Source organism: Lycorma delicatula, chromosome 2 (assembly GCF_047948215.1).
Source record: "Lycorma delicatula isolate Av1 chromosome 2, ASM4794821v1, whole genome shotgun sequence".
NCBI classification, from domain to species: Eukaryota; Metazoa; Arthropoda; class Insecta; order Hemiptera; family Fulgoridae; genus Lycorma; species Lycorma delicatula.
Window position 1 is genome coordinate 123,764,606 of NC_134456.1, and position 22,817 is coordinate 123,787,422.

General features: G+C 37.4%; 1 protein-coding gene across 1 annotated transcript; it reads right to left on the reverse strand.

Moving 5' to 3' along the window:
• Nucleotides 1-18,859: 18,859 nt before the first annotated feature.
• On the reverse strand, nucleotides 18,860-21,881 carry LOC142320244 (uncharacterized). The gene is made up of 2 exons (XM_075357941.1): nucleotides 19,942-21,881; nucleotides 18,860-19,861 (listed from the first exon to the last, which is right to left on the reverse strand). Exons 1-2 carry the CDS (start codon nucleotides 20,062-20,064, stop codon nucleotides 18,989-18,991), a joined length of 996 nt encoding a protein of 331 aa, XP_075214056.1. The 5' UTR covers nucleotides 20,065-21,881; the 3' UTR covers nucleotides 18,860-18,988.
• Between the last annotated feature and the right edge of the window lie 936 nt (nucleotides 21,882-22,817).

A 22,817-nucleotide genomic window follows, 5' to 3' on the forward strand; every position in this document is an offset into this window, starting at 1 on the left:
TTTTACATACAAGCGGACATTATTTTAAAGTATGCCTTTTAAAACGACTACAAACAAGTACTTATACTCTAACTAATCTAATTACACATTTATAATTTTTTTATTGTGATATCACTGTTAATTTAAAAATCAGAGTAGATTCTGATTTTTCGGTTCTCTAAACGTTTATTATAATCGATATTATTTTTTGTTTTTTTAAAGAATGTAACTTTTAAAGTACGGTTAAGGTTTTTTTTACAGATATGTTTAATGTATAGCAGGCCATAACCAGTAATAAATAAAAAAGTGTAATTCATAAATAGCATAATTCTAGGAATAAAATAAAATTACATTTAAAACACGAACAAAAAAAAATTTCTGGAAACAAAAATATTAATATTTTGTTTACACTGTGAGTATTATTATCCTCACAATGAACGGTTGGGAGCTTTTTATTATTTATTACCCTACAACGTAAGTATTTCCAGTGTAAAGATAATTTTTCATTTGTTATAACTAAACAAAGCGATGTATTTATTCAAATAGGGAAATAATACTGGTTCTTTTTATTGTACTTGAGTCAGATAACTTTTATAAAGAAAAATGTAGTCATTTTTACTGCATGTATTTGATTAGATTATATTTTAACATTTATTACATACCAGACGCTATCAGAATTATTACAATAAATATTACTATGTAAAATCTTTCATCTATTTTATGCAATGCTGACATAATATATTTTATTGAATTGATTAATAAATCAGTAAAACTGATGATTAGAACCTCGCTGTTATTTCATTAATTAGTAGTCAGTTATTATTAATTACGACACTTCATGATTTATCTAAAATATCAACTTTAAAACAATAGATTAATAGGATATCAACATTCAAAATATAATACTACATCAAATTATATTAGTCACAACTGCCGATATCATTACATTTCTTTGCCACCAGGTTGTAAAAGCAGCCAATTGGGAGACTCGTTATTTTTACAAATGATGTACAGTTAATAGAACCACGGCAACTAATCAGAATAATCTGAGTGATACTCTGGATATAATTGTCCGATCAGAAGGCTCCCATAACTGCAGTTCGGCACCCTAAAAGTATAGGAAGCTTGCACGGCCAGTGAAAAGCATTGATGTTGGAAAGATCCTCATAGCATCATAACAAAAGAAAAAGATCTATTATGCTTTGCCAGCCTACATCAGCCGCCATGATAATAAATCCTGTCACTAAACGACTCGTAGACTCATTAACATTCAAGCCCCCTCGGAGCTTTATAATTTTATTTTTTTTTATTTTTAATAAAAAGGACCTTACTGCAAAGTTTAATAAAGTAAAAAAAATCGGAAAACACATTCGGTTGTAATTGCAGCATAATCATGCAAGCAAGCAAACGAAATGTTAAAGTTTTTTTTTTTTTTTTTTAATTCTTTAAGTTAAAAATGTGAACATATAAGCTGATAAAATTATCCTTTTTTTTTTAAAAAAAAGACCACATTTAAATTACTACATTTTTAAGTAGCCAATTTAAATTTACAATAACTATTTATATTAAATAATAAAACCTTTCCATAAATTTTGAAAAGAGTTCTCTAACTTCAGATAAACATAAAAGACACTCATAAATTAAACAAATATGCGTAGAGCATCAAGAATGTTATAATAATACGGGTGGGCTAAAGAAATTACTTAGAAACAGAACCGAGATGCAAAGATTATTTGCTAACAGATGCTCTCGTCAGCTTTGTTTCCCTTGAATAAAGCATCTAACATTCCGACCTCCATGATCGTGCTCTAGTCTTTACATCCAGCACTCAACCCCGTATCCTCCAAAGAAATATCTTATGTACACAGTCTACATGAAACCTTATAATTAATTTATTTTCATTACTTCAGTTTTCTCAAACTAGGAAAATAAAATTACACTGAAATAATTCAAAGTTCATTCAGAATATCAGTTATTATTCAAAACACATTTAAAAAACTGTGATGTACATAATTATATTCTAAAAATAATATTAAATATTAATATTAAAAGAAAATTCAAATAAGGTGAACTTAATTATTTTTTCCTAATTACGATAGGGAACTAATTATTTATTTATATTTCACACCATCCATATATCATTTTAGGCAAAATTATTTTATAACTAATTAAACCTGCAAAAATTTCATTAGGCCATTTGTTATTGCAAAACAGAAAACGTCAATTTAATAGAAAACTATATATAAAATAATTTTGAGATAGTGAAAAATATTCAACCAGATAAATCTAAGTAGAATTGACCGGGAGCATATGAACTGCAAAACACATTAGATCAGCAATGTGATAATAAAAGCAATATCACAGCAAAAACGGGAGTAATAATTTCTAAATTCTTTTTCTTGATTGCTGGTGACTGGCTCACCAACTGGAAATCAGTACTACATCTAGCAAATAAATTCAATGTTTATTTTGGTTCTATGATTACAGATATATATAAAAATTTGGTAGGGTCTGATTTGATTTATCTGGAAAAACAGAAAAAAGTATTCACATTGATGGTAATAAATTGTCAATGTTTTTCAAAAAAAATCAATGAAAAATTAAATGTACAAATAATAAATAAACTTAAAATAAACGTTTCTCCTGGTCCAGACAATATACTTGCAAGGCATATTAAACAAAATTTTCATTATTTTTGGATTAATTTTTTAATAGAATTTTTAATCAAGGATAATACCGAATGGAATTAAATTAACGCACATAAAACCGCTCACAAATCAAGTGAAAAACACAAACTAAAAAATTATACGCCGATATGCAATTTATCTGTCTTTTCAAAAATCATGGAGTCCTTTGTAAATTTGTAACTGCTCTTTTTGTACTACTAATTGCATTTTTGATAAATCTCAACACGGCTTTATCCCTGGTAGATCGATACCTCAGGTTCTTTTTTTCTTTTTTTTTTTAAGGCGAAAAACGATTGATCGTTATCATCGCCCGGAAAATAAATAAAAGTAAAAGTAAAAGTAATTAAAACTTAAAACTACTATCACAGTAAGCAAAATCCGGAATGGGTGTAAAAGGCCCATTCTCGGATAACAAAAACACTAACATGTAACTTAAAACTACGTTAAAAACTATCATATTAAAACTAAATAAAACTTAAAACTAAAAAAAGAGATAAAACTTACAACTAATATCACAAAAATCTTACAACTAATATCACAGACGAATTTAAAAAACATAAAACACACAAAAAAAAAAAAACAATATGAATATATATACGTAAAACAAAATTCCGATAGGAAGTGTAAAAGGCTCGCTACTCGGATAACAAAAACAATACATAGGACAATACATACAATTACAAAACAATACATACTAATTAAATTTTTTGTATTAACCCTATACTACGTAAAAACAGAAACATCCGGTTTAAAACCTCTTTATCATTGCACAAGTACCATGGATGTTACTGGGTAGTTTAAATTTACGACGTAATGCCGCATAACATACGCAGTCTACGAGTATATGTTGCACAGTCACGCGGCAGTTGCATCGTGTGCATAGAGGTGGTTGTCCTCTTGTAAACAGGTACTCGTGTGTGACCCTCGTGTGTCCTATCCGCAATCGACAGAGAACTACTTCCTCACGCCGGGGTTTTCTGTATGAGGAGTCCCATGGTAACACAGAATCTATAATCTGACGGAGTTTATTATCAATGGTAGCCGTCCAATCACCTTGCCACCTTGCTCTTAATAATTGTTTTACATAGTTTATGAAATCAGAAGTAGCAACTCGGGTGGTGAAAGGAGGCTGGTTACATGCTTCTTTGGCAGCGGAATCTGCATGTTCATTACCTGGAATCCCTACGTGGCTAGGGACCCAGCAAAAACTTAATTCTGTGTTACGATTATTCAACTCAGCGATTGCGTTATAAATTTCAATGACGATAGGATGTTTAGAATAAAAGTTTTTTAAGGCATGGAGAGCACTACACGAGTCACTGCAAATAAGAATTTATCTATATTTAGGGTTAATGATGTTTAGAGCCTTATTTATAGCGTATAGTTCAGCGGTAAACACACTCGTAATACCGGGGAGACCAAGCATATAAGTTCTCTCATTGACAACAAAAGCACACCCAACTGTATCGTTTTGTTTCGATCCATCAGTGTATACAACCGCGTCTGGTTTCATCTTGGAAAAAAAAAACACACTGAAACATTTGTTGAAAGACAATAAATGGTGTTGATTGTTTATTGTATGTAGTCAGGTCAAAATTAAAATTTATGAGTTTTATTCTCCATGGAGGATATGAGCAAGGATACATAGGAAAGAATGACGGTGTGTCAACATTTATATGCTGCAGCAGACGCAAGGTACGGACACCTACAGGTGCAGTACGACGTGGATGGTCCTCATACTTTCCTAGATTAGGATTTCTAAAGACCGAGTCAAGAACCGGGTGATTTGGCTGTCCTCTGAGACGAGCAAAATAACATAATAAGAGCTGGTCTCGTCTATCCCAAAGTGATGGTTCACCACAGTCTACAAGTAAGCTTGTGACAGGACTTGATCTAAACGCGCCTGTGGCAAGCCGAAGGAAAGCAAGATGTACACTATCCAGCATTTTAAGCACGGTTTGACGAGCTGAAGAGTAAGCGACACAACCATAATCTAAACGGGAGCGAACAAAGGAATAGTAAAAACGTAGCATACATGATCTATCGGCTCCCCAGTTGGTGTTAGTAAGGACTCGCATCATATCTAGAAGTTTGGAACATTTTGTTTTCAATTCTTTTAAATGTTTGACCCAAGTAAGACGGTTATCAAAGAATAAACCTAAAAACTTGACGTAAGTAGAGATAGTAATAGTCTCCCCGTTCAGAAATATTTGCGGAATAGAAGGGTTTCGTAGCCGAGAAAAAACTACACATTTTGTTTTTTCAGATGAAAATGTGAAACCAGTAATCCTGGACCAAGCTTCAAGGTGAAATATAGTGTTCTGCAGTAGTCTCTCTGCTGTAGGTGCTGAACGGCTTGCAATGTAGATAGCAAAGTCGTCAGCAAATAGAGAGCATGAGACAGGAGCCTGAACACATTTGGTAATATCGTTTATGGCTACAGAAAATAAGGTGGCACTTAATACACTACCTTGGGGCACTCCATTCTCCAAGATGACACTATCTGAGAGCGAATCATCCACACGAACACGAGCCGTTCGGTGATTTAAGAATCCCCGGATAAAAGCAAGCATATTGCCCTTGATTCCCCATTCTTTGAGTGTTAAGAATACCACGTCGCCAGGCTGTGTCATACGCCTTTTTTATATCGAAGAAGATAGCTACGAGGTGCTGCCGATTTAGGAAAGCGTTTTGTATGGCTGTTTCTAGTGATACTAAATGGTCAATAGAAGATCGTCCTTGTCGAAAGCCATGTTTCTCCAAGTACCATGTAAGTCTGCGGTTTACCATTCTCTCCATTATTTTACATAAAACGCTTGTTAATGAAATAGGGCGGTAGCTTGAGGGGTTCGTTTGGTCTTTACCAGGTTTTAGTACTGGTATAATAAATGCTTCTGACCAGCCGGGTGGGAAGACTTGTTCGGAGATTAAACCGTTGAAAATATTCAAAAGTTGTTGTAGTGCCGAATTAGGAAGGTGTGAAAGCATGGAAAGGCGAATGTTGTCCGGTCCAGGGGAAGTGTCCCGTGAATTTTTAAGTGCATGTAACAATTCTTTAAATACAAATGGAGTGTTTAATTCACCAACCGAATCAGCAATGTTTAACGATAATACTTCTATTTGTATCTTGTACCGTTGATAATCGTTATTATATGATGAAGTGAGAGACACCGAGCGGAAAGATTTTGCTAGACTATTTGCCACTTCCGAGGATGATGAAAGGAGTTCTCCTTCATCAATAAGACCAAGAATAGATTGTTTCGGTGATCCGAAGATTGCACGAATTTTCTTCCATACAGTAGACGTGGAAGTAGTGCGTGAGATAGTGCTCACGTATTTCGTCCATGAATTCCTCTTAGCGTCCAAGAATACTCGACGGCACACCGCTCTAGCCCTGCGGTATAAATTTAGATGTTCTGTTGTGGGCCTACGATTAAATTTACGTAGTGCCTGCCGTCGATTCCTAATAGCAATTTTGCATTCATCGTTCCACCATGGAACGAAAGGACGTCTAGGATTACCCGATGTTTGTGGGATATATCTGTTGGCATTCTTAAGTATCATGGACGTAAAAGAAGAATATTGGTCGAGGATGTTCGCTCCATCGTCATGCTGAGATTGGAATGCTTTACAGTATCCGTTCCAATCCGCCTTTTCAACAATCCATCTCCGTGGCATTCTTTTAATCTCGCAGTCTACACCGAAACTAATAATAATTGGTCTATGATCACTGCCGTGATAGTCATCACAAATCGACCAATTAAAATGAGGGAGTACATTCGGTGAGCATATGGAAAGATCAAGGTTAGATACAGCACCAGTTGATAAGGACATAAATGTGTGTGATCCATTATTCAGTAGGCAAAGGTCAAAATCTTGTCTCAATCTGTTTATCATATTTCCTCGAGTGGAGCAGAAGGTTGAGCCCCAGGAAATATGATGGGCATTGAAGTCTCCTACTATTAACGATGGAGATGGTATTTGTGTAAGGAGATTTGAGACATCTAAAGCACTGAACACAGTGTTCGGTGAGAGATACAGATTGCAGATATGCAATTTGAAGGGAATAGTGACCTTTACTGCAATAGCAGGAATGACAGTGGTTAGTTGAATTCTTGTAGCTGACACCCCATTCTTCATGAAAATCGCTACTCCACCACTCTCCCTACTGTCTACTAGGCAGTCGTATCTCTCGCAGAAGTATCCTCTAAATGTAATTCGGTCATGTTGTAGGAGGTGAGTTTCCTGGAAACACATGATTAGTGGATCATGTGTGTGCGCCAGTACTCTAATATCTTCAATGCGGGACCGAATACCTCTAACATTCCACTGAACAATGTTCATAAGTGTAAAAAGCAAATAAAAAAATAAATTTCGGAAACTATATAAAAATTAGTTGTACGTGATTCGGTTTTTCTTTTTTGAATTTTTTATTTTAAAGAACTCCGATGCCCTAGGGTCGGGTGGTTCTTCAACCATATCCTCCAGTATATGAGGAGATGGTGGAGGAGATTTATTTGAATGGGATGCTGTAGTTGACATCCCAGAAGAGATAGTTACGTGGGTTCCCTTTACGGGGAGCTTATTAGGTGGCTTACTGCCAGCTGTGATAGTCGCTATTCGTGGCGGTACGATTTTGGGAATAGGAACTTTCGTATGTATCATACTGTTTGATTCACTAGCTGCGATGGAGGACTTTTGATTCATTTTTGTCAGCTCTGAGATAGTGGCTGTAAGTGAAGCTACTTGATCAGATAGCATCTGAACAAGTTTTTTAAGCTCATTGCAGGATCCGCACTGCTGATTATTAGCATTTGTAGGAATTTGTTTAGTTGTAGCGGTGGCAAAAGATACGTCTGGTTTAACCAGGTTCCGTGAGTTGTTTATCTTTTTATATTCTCTACGTGCAGCCGGAAAAGATAGTTTTTGCTCCGTACAGATTTTGAGAATTGCCTTTTCTTCTTTAAAAGTTGGGCAATCTCGGGAGCGGGCTGTATGTGGACCACTGCAGTTTGCACATTTTTCACTTTCTTCGCAGTTAGTGTCGTTGTGACCTTCTTTACCACATCGAGCACAGATCTCAGTTTTCGTGCAAGATGTTGTAGTATGACCAAAACCTTGGCATCTGAAACATCGCCGTGGGTTGGGTATGAATGGTCGTACCCGAACCGAGAGGTAACCCACTTTGATCTTTTCTGGTGGAACAGGGAGACTGAATGTTAGTATAAGAGACGGTGTCGGTTCTTCTGTTCCGTTCTGCCGTTTCATTATACGTTTCACCTCAACAACATCTTGGTGGCACAGCTCGTCAACTATTTCAGAGATATCTATATCCAGAAGGTCTCTACAAAAAATTACACCCCGGCTCGTATTTAGCGTTTTGTGGCATTCTGCGCTTATATTTATGCCACCCATATTACGGAGACGTAAGATAGATCGACTCTGCTCATCGTTGAATGTTTCAACCAGAATCGATCCGTCGCGTAATTTCCTGATATTCTTCGTGGAGCCACTTGCACCTGTTATGGTTTTGTTTATTAAAAACGGTGAGACCTTTTGAAGGGAGCCACCTTCCTGACTATTTCTGAGAATAACGAATCTAATATTTTTATATTTTGATTCTTTCTCTTTTGTAGGACTTTTATCCTCGTCAGACGAAGCTGATCGAGGTCTCTTCGCAAGACTTAAATTGGTGGTTTTTTCAGATGGACCACCAACCATCATAGTGTTTATTATTGGAACTGAAATTTTGGTCCCACGAGTACCGGCGAAAAATGGACCACTCCAGCAGAACGCACGCGTACTGGAGCTAGAGCTAAATACAACTGGGTTCGCCCTGGTGCCCAGAGGACATCGTTCGAGACTCACTACCTAGAGCCATTCACCCATCGGCACGATTTGTTCCCACCTTGGGTTACGGTTGCGTTTCGTAAGATGTCGCAACACCACCGAGTGTAAATGTAAGAAATATCAGTGTAGGTTGTTGTTGTGTAATTGTGTATGTGTGTATGTTGTAATTTATGTAGTGTTCTTGGTGTAGTATATGTGTAAAATGTAAAGTGTTCCGCAGCTCATTGTATAGTGGGAAGAAAAGCTGCGGAGGCTAGGCCCGTGGGGACGCCAACCCCCAAAGTCTTAAAGAATAAGACTCCCCGTCGGGGAACATTTAGATATAGGGGTATGTCCAAAGATGAGATTGAACGGCTAATTGATCAAGAGTGGCAGGATACATGGACACACTCTAGAGTTGGGGATTGGACCAGGCGACTAATCCCCAACATAAATATGTGGACTAGTAATAGAATAGGTAATGTAGATTTTTATACGACACGAACTGTTGACGGGGCATGGCTCGTTCGGCCATTATCTGTTTAGAATTGGAAAAAGACCTACCCCACAATGTGTGTACTGCCCAGAGACTGATGATGCGGAACACACTGTGTTTGTATGCCCAAGATGGGCTCCAAATAGAAGAGAAATTTCGGACAACGGACTTACACCTGAAAACCTCTTAAATTGGATGGTCTATAGTGACGATAACTGGGATTGGTTCCGTAGGTTTGCCGGGGAAATCTTACGCACCAAGGAAGAAGAGGACAGAAGAAGGGGTTTGTGAAATTAGGGTAGGGAGGACAGTCCCTCCGTGGAGGGCCCGTACGCCGTGGTGTGCGGGTTCCTGAGAAGGGGGGGAACTCCTGGGGAGTGTGGAACAAATAAAAGATCGAGTCCCGGTTGGCGGTGCCGCTCCTGCGGGTGCCTCGGTGCTTAGTGGGGGCGGTACCGCTGATTAGAGGCAAAGACATAATGACCGAGACCCGGTTCCCTGCTGAGGGGATGGGAGGTGGCGTAGCCATACCCCGTCTCCGAGGCAGGGGATTAGAGGCAGGCGAATAAAATAAAATTAAAGATCCGAGACCGGGGGAGCTAACCTGCCGGGCCGGGTGTACAACCGGTGGGCGGGGGACACTCCCTTAGAGTAAAAGGACACTCTCCCCGACTGAGTATACTTAAATGGATATCCGGTCGGGGAGAGTAGGGGAAGGGGGGAAAAAAAAAGGATATCGTTCGACCCACTACATAGAACCAATCATCCATCAAAACAATAGTTTCCACTTGGGGTTACGGTTGTGGTTTCGTGGCACCGCGAGCAGAAATAATGTCAATCTCTTACAGCAGTTTCAGAATAAGCTAGCGAGGTGAATAACAGTGGGTAGTGGGTCCTTGGTTCCCAAGGAACAATGTGATCCAGGATTATTTAGAATTACGGTCCGTACGGAAGGAAATACACAGTTTCAATCCAAAGTACGAACCTCGGCTTACCACACAAATCACTTGGCAGTGAACCTACTAAACAACGGGGAAGGTATTAGAAGATTGAACCGACTGCATATTCTAAGTATCCCTATATTGTCTTAACGTGTCTATCAAACTTCGGATGTGAGTATTGTGCATTTTCTATTTAACTTAATACTAAATTTGTTACGTATACTTTATCTTTTTGTTTACATTTATTCATCTTTTTTTTTTTTTTTAGTTCTACTTATGATATTTTGCCTTCTATTGTTCGAATAGAATTCACAAATGTCAAATTGTAGCATTTTTTGTAATGATAATAAATATTACAGCACTCAAAGAAAAATTGATTATTCAATTTTCTTCTGGAAATTCGATATTACAGAAAAATATTGTCAAGTCGTTTTTTTTTAGATGTAAAAGCTACAATCTGAATACTCAATTTAGAGACAAATTTTATGCACAAATACCCTATAAGCTGTCACTTAATCATAATAGCTTACATTATCAAACGTGACAGAATGTATACCTAGCTTTTCTACGTAATGTTAACCTCCATAACCCTCAACTACACTGCCTACAACGATTTCTGTTTTTCACAGTAATTTATTCTTCCATCAGTTCCACATCAAAACCATCACACTTTATTCTAAACATACTGCCTTTTCAAACACGCACAAATCCCATCATAAAAACAGTAAAGTAAACGTAAAACCACAAATATAAGTCTACATCAGCTACACTTTTTTTATTAACTCAATATTTAAAATTGTAATGTGATGGTACCATTGAGACCAGAAGATAAAACTGTTTTATAATTCAAAGAGATCATAGGTGTATTATTAAATAAAACCATTCTCATATGTCAGGGTTCTATCAAGAGAACATTGCAATTACGTTAGAATTACAATTCAAACATTACAGTTAATACATTCTGAAAAGTTTTAAAACGAAAGGAAATTCACAGGAACGACATGAATTCAAGCAAAGAAAGTGTCAGGAATTTATAACAGACATACGGATAACTGAGAGAAAATAACATTGATAAAGAGAAATTACAAAATAATAGTGAAAAATAAAATACAAATAACCGTTTCAAAAATGTTTCATTAAATATATTATAATTAGAAAAATGTAATTATTGAAATTCATCATCACCATTGTCGTTTCCTTCGGTGGAACTAATATTACTTTTAATTATTTTTATTTACTTTACATGTACTTTTACCGCAGTGTCTAGTGACCTTGTCTTCATTAATAAATGAAATGGCCATTTCAGATTAAATTTTAAGTAAAAAGTTTTTTTAAATATTTTATTCTAATTTTGTTCACTTTCCTTGCAGGAAAGATATTTTCTAGTTATATTTATAAGAAAATAAAAAAATTATTAAAAAAAATTTAATATGATGTTTAAAGGTCAGCTTAAATACAGTCAACAAAAATCAACTTCTTCCTGGACTAGCCACTACATCCGATTCAATGCCCCGTACATAGGGAAGTTGTTTTCTTTCCTAGGCTTACAACAGAATGACGTCATCAGCGCGCGGACATGATAATTATAATTATATAGTAAACAATTAAGTATGAATAATAAACAATTAAAAATAAGCTTAAAAACTGATTAACAAAACCGCAGCATAAATTGAAAACGCCAATGTCTTATGCTAAAAGCGAAATAAAACCACATTGAAATACAACAATTAAAATTTAACTTAAAAGAACTAGAAAATTAAATAGATGAAAAAATTGTATGAATACTAAATTTTATGAATCCAGATGCAGGGTCTTAAGGAATCGTAAGACATTCGATAATATGGTTTCATTGTTCCCTTGGATGATAGCCCCTAGTTTAAACTTGCGATGCAATGCCGCATAACAGACACAGTCCAAAAGGACATAGTGTACCGTTAGTTGGCAGTCGCAACGAACATAAACGGGTACGTTGGTCGAAGTCATGAGATATCGACGAGTGAACCTTGTGTGCCCTATTAGCAAACGGTAAATAATAACATCCGCTGACGGTTATTCCTGCATGAAGAGCTTCATAGTGAAACAGAGCTTCATTCTTAACAGGACGAAATGATTGTTGACGGTATTCCATTTACTTTACCACTCATAACGGACCACCTTCTTCATAAAACAGACAAGATCATCTTAAACAACTCGAGTATATAATTGTCAAATATGTATTTGAGGTAGGTTTTGACCGAGTGATTGCTCCACATTTTGTACCTTCATTATATGATTGGAAAGAGAAAAAGAGAGAGAGAGAGAAAAATAAACATTTTTCTTTTTTCCGAAGAATCATTATTAGAATGAGAGAACGTATGGAAGTCCATTTATGATCATGAAAATTTTTATATTTGTTTTCTGTTTTATTTTTTTCTACATTATGTTGTTTTGAATTTATTTCTTGATTTAATTCGTTTGTAAATTTTTTGTCTTACCAGTGATTAATTATTGTATTAATATTTACATTAAACCACCAAACGAAACATTTATCTCAGACAATTTTAACGAAAACCAATTTTTTTTTCATTTTACCCATTGTACTTTTATATCCATGTATTGTACCAAATAATTACCATACTTGCTCTTCATATCTATTGTAAAAAATAAAATGTCTATTATAAAATATTTATTTTAATTTTTATATTGTTACAAATGATTTGTGTGTTCTGAACACATAACTTTTTCATCAATATACTATTACTTCTTTCATTACAATTTATTTTTTAATTATTATTTTCCTCTATAAAACTAATAGCAATAAGAAAAATTACATTTCACGGATGTTGTTCGATCTGATCGATAATGTTAACAGTTAATACCAAGAGTCGGCACCATCTACTAACAGTATATTACTCTGTCAATCGTTTCGCGGAAGTACGATAGTTAACGTTTACAAAACAACACTCGTTTGTCTCCCTTTTTTAATTAAGACAGTAAAATATCATTAGTAATATTTGAAATTTGTTGCTTAATATATATTTTTTTAACCTGTTAAAACCAGTGAAGAATAATTTTTACTTTAATTTAAAAGTTCTATATTATTTAGAAACAACTTTATAATAATTAAGGTATATACATAATTTTTTTGTGAATATACATATGTATACATATTTTATAAATATTTAGATCAAAATTTGATGGTAAGGTCGAATGTACCAGGTGGCGTTAGTGTGCACGTTGCTACATTTACAAACTATGACATCAGGAACGTAAATTATGATTTACGATTTATTAATATTTATGCCACCCACATTAATACCAAGAGAAGCCGCCTTACAAAAAAAAAAAAAATATTAACTTATGGAAAATTAATTTCTTTATATTTTATGGTATACTCCTTTTTTTGAAAAATATAATTAAATTGCATTACCAACAAATTTATTCGGTTTCGCAGAGAGAAAGGGTAGAAACGACGCTATTTTTAGTTCCAAGATTAATCCTGAAAGACAAGTCGGAAAAAACAAAACTATTTACAAAGTATTTTTATACTTTGTATAAAAATATCTTAGATGGCACTGATAAGTGGAATAAAATTATTAACGTATTAATGAAAACATGATTAACTGTAGAGAAAGAGTTATTGACAAACCGTAAAATAATCAGTTACTCGTACAAGTAATAGATTGAGAGTCACGGGCACAAAGTTGCAAGTATTGTTAATGCACGTCGTTATGTGACAAAACAACCGTTATAAACGTTTTTTGTTAATTTATATTCTCAAGAAAATATCAAAAACATTTTCAATTTTAAATACATCAACTGTTTTTTTTTTTACTCGTATGTTCATACCATTAGTCGATGATTAGTTTAAAAAATCTCACCAAGGCTTAAAAAATTTTGATATTAACAGTAAAGTATCTATTTAATTTGCTCAACTATAGACCGATAACTATTTCATAATAACCCTAAGGATGACATTGTTATTTTTGCTGAGTTTATATGTGCTATTGTTATATACGTATAAAGTTGTGTGGTGATGCAGTACAGTTATCACGGTAGACATGGTTGGAGAGAGAGATAAGAGGTCATGTGGTGGTCACCCTTGTTAAGGCGCTGAGAGGTTCGTTAGCCCTGAAGAGCCCTTTGTGAAGTCACAAAGACAGAAGGGTTCAGTAATTTCATCACTCTCTCGCTCATCCGTTGCAGCAGGGCTTGTCCTTTCATAACTTACATTATATAAACCCAAAACCGACGTACTTACGTGACTATAATCGAGTACAACATTGTTTTCGTTTTGTGTACGTCAGATATACAGAAAACTAAAACCACACGAATTATTTCTTATTTCACTTTTCAGAATATTTATCATATTCGCATAAGAACTGGCAAGGATTATTTTAAAATATTTATTTATGATTATATATTTCTAGTTTTCCCCTCTAAAAAAATTACAAAGTATCACAACAAAAATTCAGTTTTTTTTTTTTTTAATAAAGTACATTCAAATACTTGTAACAATGTAGTAAGTCAAACTGTATCCGTATCCGTATGTAGTAAGTCAAACCTAGAATCAACATAATTCTACTGTATAAAAACACAGCACTACAATCACTGTTTACTAGATCATTGCTAGTAGATGCATAATGTACGCTATCTATTTAAAAATAAATAAATACTTTTAATTACGGAAGAACTTTTATTAGAAACCTTTATTTACTATAACTTCCTTACAATGGCGAGGCTCTAGCAGAAAAGTTGTAAGCGCTTAAAAATAATAAATACTATATTAACTTTGTTTTAGTACGTTCCTATGCCAAAGACAAAGACTGATATCAATATCGCATTCTTCAAAATTTTTAAAAAACGTAAAATTTCTAATAAAGTAATTTTGTTACCACTATCCAGGTAATGGTGGACTACAGTCGATTTTCCTGGTTATTTATATTTAAATGCTCTTTTTTGTTTTCTTTCAATTTAACCTCTAAGGATCATACACAGCTCAGACGTCTTTATTTTCCAAAAACTTCTTTAGAATACCTTTAGTAGAATAGAAATGAGAGTTCTGGGACAACCTTGACCTTGAACCTCCGAGGTCAAGGTCAAGGGTGGAGTCAAGGTCAGGTCAAATGTCAGACCAAAGGTCAAGTCAAAGTTCAAGACCTGCAGTTTATTCGGCCGTGGTGGGGGAGAGCTGGTTTGGTATATACTGTGCGCGTTTTCCTATCGGCAGCATACATCAACGAAGTGAGCCACAACTGCTATTGCTACTACTGCCTACTGCAGCAACCATTACTACTACTACTACTACTACTACTGCTACTACTACTGATAAGGTGAGTCGAATTTTTTAACGCAGAGTGCGGATACTTAGCGGTGTTAACGAAGCGCTCGTGTAGCTATTAATCAGAGTGCGGATACCTGGCGATGTTAACGAAGCGCTCGTGTAGCTATTAATCAGAGTGCGGATACCTGGCTGTGTTAACGAAGCGCTCGTGTAGCTTTAATCAGAGCGCGGATAACTAGCGGTGTTAACGAAGCGCTCGTGTAGTTTTTTAAACAGAGTGCGGATACCTAGCGGTGTTAACGAAACGCTCGTGTAGTTTTTTAATCAGAGTCCGGATACCTAGCGGTGTTAACGAAGTGCTCGTGTAGTTTTTTAATCAGAGTGCGGATACCTAGCGATGTTAACGAAGCGCTCGTGTAGCTTTTAATTAGAGTGTAGATATCTGACGATGTTAACGAACGCTCATGTAGCTTTTAATTTTAGCGCGGATGTCTGACGGTTTTAATGAAGCGAACTCTTAGTATTTTAGATGAGGTATTGATGTAGTGCACATCATAAAATCTAAAATAGACTATGTGTTTTTTCAGATGGCCGCAATCTCAGTAAAAAAAGGGAATCGATGCATAATGATAAATTTAGATGAAGATGATAACAACTCCCTCAAGTCCACATAGTTAAAAGCCTGCTTACGGATGATTCCATCCAAATTAGAATTTTTACATTGGCAGATGTGAATGTAAGCGTAAAGAAACCGCAAATCTCCACAGACATTGATGCTAATGTGAGAGTGGAAAGAGAGCAGACGCAGGGTGTAGCCGGAAACTCCGCTTCGAACATCGTTCGAGCTAGGGTTGCACCTTGTCCTCGTGTCGAGGCGGCCCCCTCTACCAGCTCGTCTGATGGAGCTGCATTGCCCTTTTCATTTATACCCACACCCGAACCTGCACTCCTCCTAAACCACCGTCAACCAATCGCTCATGCGGATGGTGACAACTGCATAATACTATGCAAATGTCTTATCCGCCCAAATCGTACGCGCATTCTTCGTGTTGCCTGGATAATGCATTCCTAAGAACTTGTGCAATAACGAGTATATCACCTTGCAGACTCTCATCGAACGCGCAAGCTCTCGAAATTCGAGCAAAAATTTTCGATTAGAGGATGAGTGCTTTCATACGGTTTTTGTAATTGATGAAGATATACGGTCACCGCATGTGTTCCATCCGTGTGATAATGACGGATGTGGTGAACCGATAACAGTAGAACGCGTTATAGGGCTTGCAGCGGATGCAGTTAATGTTGAGATGTCTCTTGATCCCTATCTGCAAGCGGGGGATTATGAGCAATCATGGAGATGATGATGCATGCTCCATTCCTCACAACCAATTTCGATGGGCTGCGACGTGGTATTATCAGCATCCCTGCCGAAGAGGAGGATGAAGAAAGCGATAAAGATGATTGGTAAAGAAGCTGTTGCAAATATATGCAAAAAGCCTAATAAATAAGCGTGCACGCTAGCCTGCACGCTTTTGAAAGCGTACAGGTTAACCTGAACGCTTTTTCAAGCTTTTTAGAAAGCCTACACGCTAGCGTGCTCCGAAACCTCCGATACATTCAGACCTGCTGTTCGGCGTTCAGTGTGAGGCTGGATCTGGTTCCGGAACGGAATCCAGATCCGAACAAGTGACCAGTTCGCGGCTTTGCAGCGGTGGGGAGGTTAGCTGTGCGGTATGGTATACGGAATATTGTAGCTATGATACGGTTGCTATAACACACACACACACACACACACACACACATACACACACACACACACACACACACACACACACACACATAGCCATCGTTTCTATACCACCGTTGCAGTCTCCAATACCCGGTTGCCTACCCTACCCCTTCCCTCTTTACGCTCCCCCGTATTGCTCTTCTCTCTCGACCAGTGTATATATACGGGCCGTCTGCCGCGTTACAGACCATACATGAAGCAATTGCATTTAGGTGTCAGGCTGTCAGACAGACGACTTATTTTAACTAAAAATCATCTGCAAAATATGCACTCTGTGGAAGACTTGTTACGCGCCACCAGACAAAAAAAAGGCGCGACAACTGCACATCGGCGATCAGGGAACCACTTTCCACGACGAAGACGATTGCATCACTACCGTCGCTGAGCGGACCCATATTCTGTCAAGCTCGGAGAAGGAAGAGGATCGTGACACTCAGCTACCCAACAACGAGCTGGGATGCAACGTGCTGGAGGAGGGCGGCTACAATTGCAACAGCGAGTTGGAGGTGGCATCGCTGACGCCGCTCAAGCCGCCGATGGAGATGTTGAAAAGGATTGTACAACAGACGGAGGACTCGCTGACTATCACCGCGGAACGGACGGCGCAGGGCGAGGACGAGACAGCGACGACGACGCGCCGCAACAAGAAACGTGTGCGGATCTCTCGCGAGACGACGACCTCGACGCTGCCTTTGAAGAGGCCTACGGAAGACGACCGTCCGACGACCGGTGGCCAGACCCGGACTGCCAAACGTCAGAAGAAGACAGCGACGACGACCACTCAAAACGACCCAGACTCACTGACGTTACTGACAATTATTTCCCTGCTTCCCAGCATATTGGTGAGCCAATTGCCAAAGATCCGCAACGTGTACGTTGCCAGGATGAAGGTAATCCCGTACGAGATAGGCAGGATCATACATCAGATCATTATAGCCTGTCAGTAGTTCAGACCTGTGCCCCCTGGCACAATGTTATTGAGCGACTTACCAGCGGAGTACCCAGACCATTTCTCATCTCAGAAGTCGTACCCGTACAAGGAGATGCTTCTTGTGAACGAATTCTTTCGGGAATTCGAGATCAGCTGTCCCGCATCAGAAAGTACAGGCCCAGGGACGACTCCTTCGTGCTCGTCTGTCGGCATGCCACCGACAACCCAGAGTGGGAGCACCTACACGTCCTCCATACGTGCAGCTTCCAAAGATCCGCCTGCAGGTGTAGAATACGGAAGCAGTACGGAGCGGCAGTTAGACATCGACACGTTGTTCGCTGCTGCCAGCTCGAAAAGACGAACTGGATCCGTATCGTCCAATATCAATATGCAGAAGGCCGGACAGTCCTACTCCTGGTCTTCGGAGACGATAAGTGGATCTATAGATTGGAAAATTATGACGATGTGATGGACTGTACCTTTTTTTCTCCGAAGCATGGTAAATGTATAAACATTTCGTCGCTGTTATTAAATGTTGACATAGCGTACTCATGGTTATGATATCATTTTCGTCGTCTGGATGAGCTGCATTTTTTAGCACGAGCACCTTTAAAATCGATAACATAAGGGTAATTAATTAATAAGGGTAAATAACATAAGGGTGGTTTGATTGTGTGTCTATTAGACACAACTGTAATACAGTTACAATCAAACCAAAAAAATGGAAGTGATAGCAGATGACCTTAAGCGGCCATCTGCTATCACCCATCCTCTTGGCCATCATCCAACAGCGTCACGACCGGACTACTGACAACAAGCAATATCTTATAGGATTATCACGTGTTAATAGTGTGCGGCACGTGTAATCTTATAAGATATTATTGTCGGATGACGGGGATAGGAAAATAACAGACTAAAGTTGTAGGATGTATCATATATATATTTTATTGTAATCCAGTATACATTATTTTGTTATTATCCGGATGCACATAGTCCGGTTACATTAACTACTTAAAACTAATTTATATCTATTTCATATGGACTACATACTAAAGTATAAGAGTCTTTTTCACTTCCTATCGGTGTAATTGTCGGTAGAGGTAATGTTTGTCTGTATAACGATTCTTAAATTTGTCGTTGTTATAGTCTGGTTTCATGTGATGTATTAGATGTAATTCTGTTGATATTCTTATGAAATATTTGAATTTCATTACTCCTGTTTCGTCTTCTACATACGGTTGTCCTAGTGTCATGCCTGGATATGTAACTCTGTTTTGGAATACAGTTCCTGATCCTAGGTATTGTGTTCCTGTTATAGTATGACTTAGTAGTTCTGTTCCTGGTTTTATTATTTGAGTTTTTAATGTTGTTCCTGTTACTCCTGGTATTAATGTGTCCCATTTATCTATTTTATTTGGTTTGTAACAGTAATTATGTGTTAGCGTTGGAAAGTGTATTGTCTTTTTATATTCCTTTCTTTGTTCTATTTCTTCCTTTGTTATTATGTCTAATGTTTCTGAATATAGCTTGTTGTCTTCTGATTTTAGGTGATATGTCGGGCCGACGTCTTCTTTTTTTGTTGTTGTTAGTTCTAGTGGACATCTGTCGTATGTTCCTATGACTAGGTTTTGTGATCCTTCAAATTCGTATGTTGTGTAGTTTGTAGATCCTCCTTGAAGCAGTCTTTGTCTAAGTACATTGTAGATTTCCAGTTTTATTTCCCCTTTTACCCATGTTACACCCCATGCTAATTTGTTTAGTTCATTGTAAAGATTAATTGTTTGGTTGTTTGCAATTTCAGTATCACACCACATAGATGTCCAGAATCCTGCGTATTGATATGGAACTGGTATTGGTCCTTGGTCTGATGTGAAATCTAATGTCATGCAGCGGCTGTTTTTTACGATGTTGTAGTAGCTGTTCCCTCCTTTGTTCCATATGTTGAGGACCTGAGCATACGAAAGAATATAATTAATGTTTTGTTTAGTCTTTTCTTTTTTATATTGATTATATTATAACGTATACTTACCCTTAGTGGTAGTCTGTGTCCATATCCTTCCCCTCCTGCTCCATCTCCTCCTGGTGGAATTATTAGGCTGTTGTCTGATGATTTGTCTGATTTTGTTTTTGGCTTATTCTCTTTTCCTGCCATTTATTTTGTAGTTGTTTTTTTAATCTCCTTAGTTCCAGTACCTGTTGAACATATTATTTATTAATTTTTTGTGTAATGTGTGTTAGTTGGTTTTGGTTTGTTATTGTAAGTAATGTTTATAGTTACCTCTTCCTGATGTATTTCGTCGTGTTGGTCCTCTATCGTGTGTTCCTCGTCGAGTTTTATCACTCTCTGAAGACTGTCTTCGCCTGTCATTATATATAAGATGGCAAAGTGTATAGGGTTTATTATTCCTGGAGGTTTGTCTATCCGGTTCTGTTGTAATTCTGTTGTTATTGTGTAGTCTTCTTTTCTGTGAAATATTGTTTTGTTGAATTTGAATATTTTGATTCGTTGGTTGATTTGGATTTCTTCGTTTCTGTCAATGTTGTTTGTTATGGGCGTGGCTGTCGTTATGTATACTGGTAGTCGTTTTATGCCTTCTTTGTCTTTGTGTTTAATGTCCGTCTTTATTGTCTTTCCTTCTAGTAATAGTTTCCATGTTCCTACGTTAATTGGTGTTATTAGTGGTTCCTCGAATAGCGCTCCTGTTGCGTTGGGTAGTTGGTCTAGATGGAATCCACTGTTATCTCGTTCTCTTGGTATTTCTTCTGGTTGTGTTGGTCCTATTAGATTGTCTATTAGTAATGATTTTCCGGCGTTGGTGTTTCCGTATAGTACTAGTCCGTTTATTTTTTTGTAACGTTTGGTTTTTATGATTTCTGTCCAGGCGAATAGTTCTTTTGGTTCGATTTGGTTTTCTGTCAACATGTATTCTATCCACTTTGCTCTTTGTATGTCTTCCTCTTCTACCTCGTAGTCCTCTGTGTATTTCTTGTACGTGTCTACCATTATTCTTGTTAGTGATTGGTGTTTTATTTGTTTTATGTTTTCGTATTTGTTGTATCGTATTATTTTTTGAATGTAGCTGTCTATGTTTAGTCCGAATTCTTTCATCAGTTGTCGTTTTGTGTCTATGTCGATTTTACTTTCCCAGTCTGAGCATGATGTTATTTTGTGTTCAGTAATTAGGTTTTCTATTATGTCAACGACGTTTGCGTTTTTGCATTTTCCGATTCGTTTGTTTTCCTTTTTATCTTCCCAATATTGTTTACAGATTGTATGGTCAGTTATGTCCGTCTGTGTTTCTAGTGTTTCCAATTGTTTTTGTATGTCTCGTTCTAGTTTTGTTAGTCTGGTAGATCGTTTAATTCCATACTGATGGAGTGAGGTCGTGCCGTTACGGATGCAATACAGAATGAATGCCCTAAGATTGTAAATATTTTGCGTTGTGACATACATTTCTGTAAGTCCCGCAGCGTCAAGTTGTAGATATCGTCCGATTCGTTCTCTTGTTCTTGTACTGTTTCCCCCCTTTTTGTCTCCGAAGTATATGATGTGGCTGTGGTCTCCGTGGTTGTAGATTGAGAATTGGGGTTCGTTTCTGTATAAACGTTTACTTGATTCCCTCCATGTTGAGTTTTGGTTGTTGTGGTGGATGATGAAGGTATATCCACATTGAGTATCGTCTCCAACTCCTTTTCCTTCTGTGTCATCATCTGGTCCAGGAGTTGGTCGTCCGTCGTGTTCATTTGAGTCTGTTGTATCTGTGTCGTTTGTTCGTTTCTTGTTTGTCCTTGTTCGTTTATGTTTAGTTTTAGTCGTTTTGTCATCAGTGTCCGTTGCCTTTCGTTTAGTTCTCGTTTTTTTGTAGTATTTGACGGTCCGGCGGAGGGGCTGCTTCCTCTTTGTCTGTCATTATGTGTGTGAAAACTGTCTTGTATATGAACCTCCACGGAGGAGGTACATTGTCCGTCTGCAGTGTCTGTATCGTTTCTGTTTTTGATTTCGTTATTGCTGTTATTGTTTCGTCCTCTGTTTGTGTGTGGAAGCACATGACCTCCGCTCCCTTGTGTCCGTGTTGTGTCCATGTCATTGTCGGTTTGTAATTTTGTTCTAATATGGTCAATATGCTTGACCATATCGTCTTTCGAATACTCTGAGAACTCGTGTTCACCAAGAGCAAGTAAAGACCTCTCCCATTCTCTGCTTCCAACAGCTGGAAAATGGAATCCAGCTCCTTCAGCGGATCCGGGGCAAACCTGTGTGTATGTGTGTTGGTTATTATTTGTTTTATGTCGTTTAGTTGGTCTGTCGTCATTGTTGGTTCGTTTTTCCGTTTCTGGAGTAGTGTCACGTAACGTCTCGGAGCAATGTAGATTGATGTTCCCCATTTGTTCTGTATTGTCGGGTATAGTTGTTTTTCCGTCATTTGGTTCGGCCACGCCCACGGTTTGTTTAGTTGTGTCAGTCTGTCCATTGTCTGTTGTATTTGTTCTATTTTCTTTTTGAAGTCCTCTGCTGTCCAGGTCCTCCAGGTCTTCGTTGTATCGTTTATAGGTGTCGTGGTTGAGTTCTTCGTATGCGCTATTTTCGCCTGATTTCCAGAAGTTTTCTATATAATCTCTTTTGTAATCTTCTTCTGATACTTTTTTTAGCCACCCTATACACTGCTCGTCGTTGTTGCCACAATATATACAATTACACAGGCGTTCTCCGTGTTCACAGTCTTCGTGTATAATACAGTCTATAACGTCTCCGTTGATCATCGCTTCTGTACTGGTTGGTTTGATCGTTTTGTTCTCTATTTATACTGTTGATTTGTGGAATGGGAGATTAATAGGTTAAAGTTCGTGGACGCGGACGTTCGGTGGTGTGTTGGTGTTGGGTATGTCCAGGGTCTTTGGTCTGGT

Excerpts from the sequence above, each read along its gene's own strand:
- LOC142320244 (XM_075357941.1), bottom strand. The coding sequence starts at position 20,064 with ATGGCAGGAAAAGAGAATAAGCCAAAAACAAAATCAGACAAATCATCA. Across the intron at positions 19,862-19,941 it reads GACACAGACTACCACTAAGG|GTCCTCAACATATGGAACAA; the intron begins GTAAGTATACGT and ends TCGTATGCTCAG.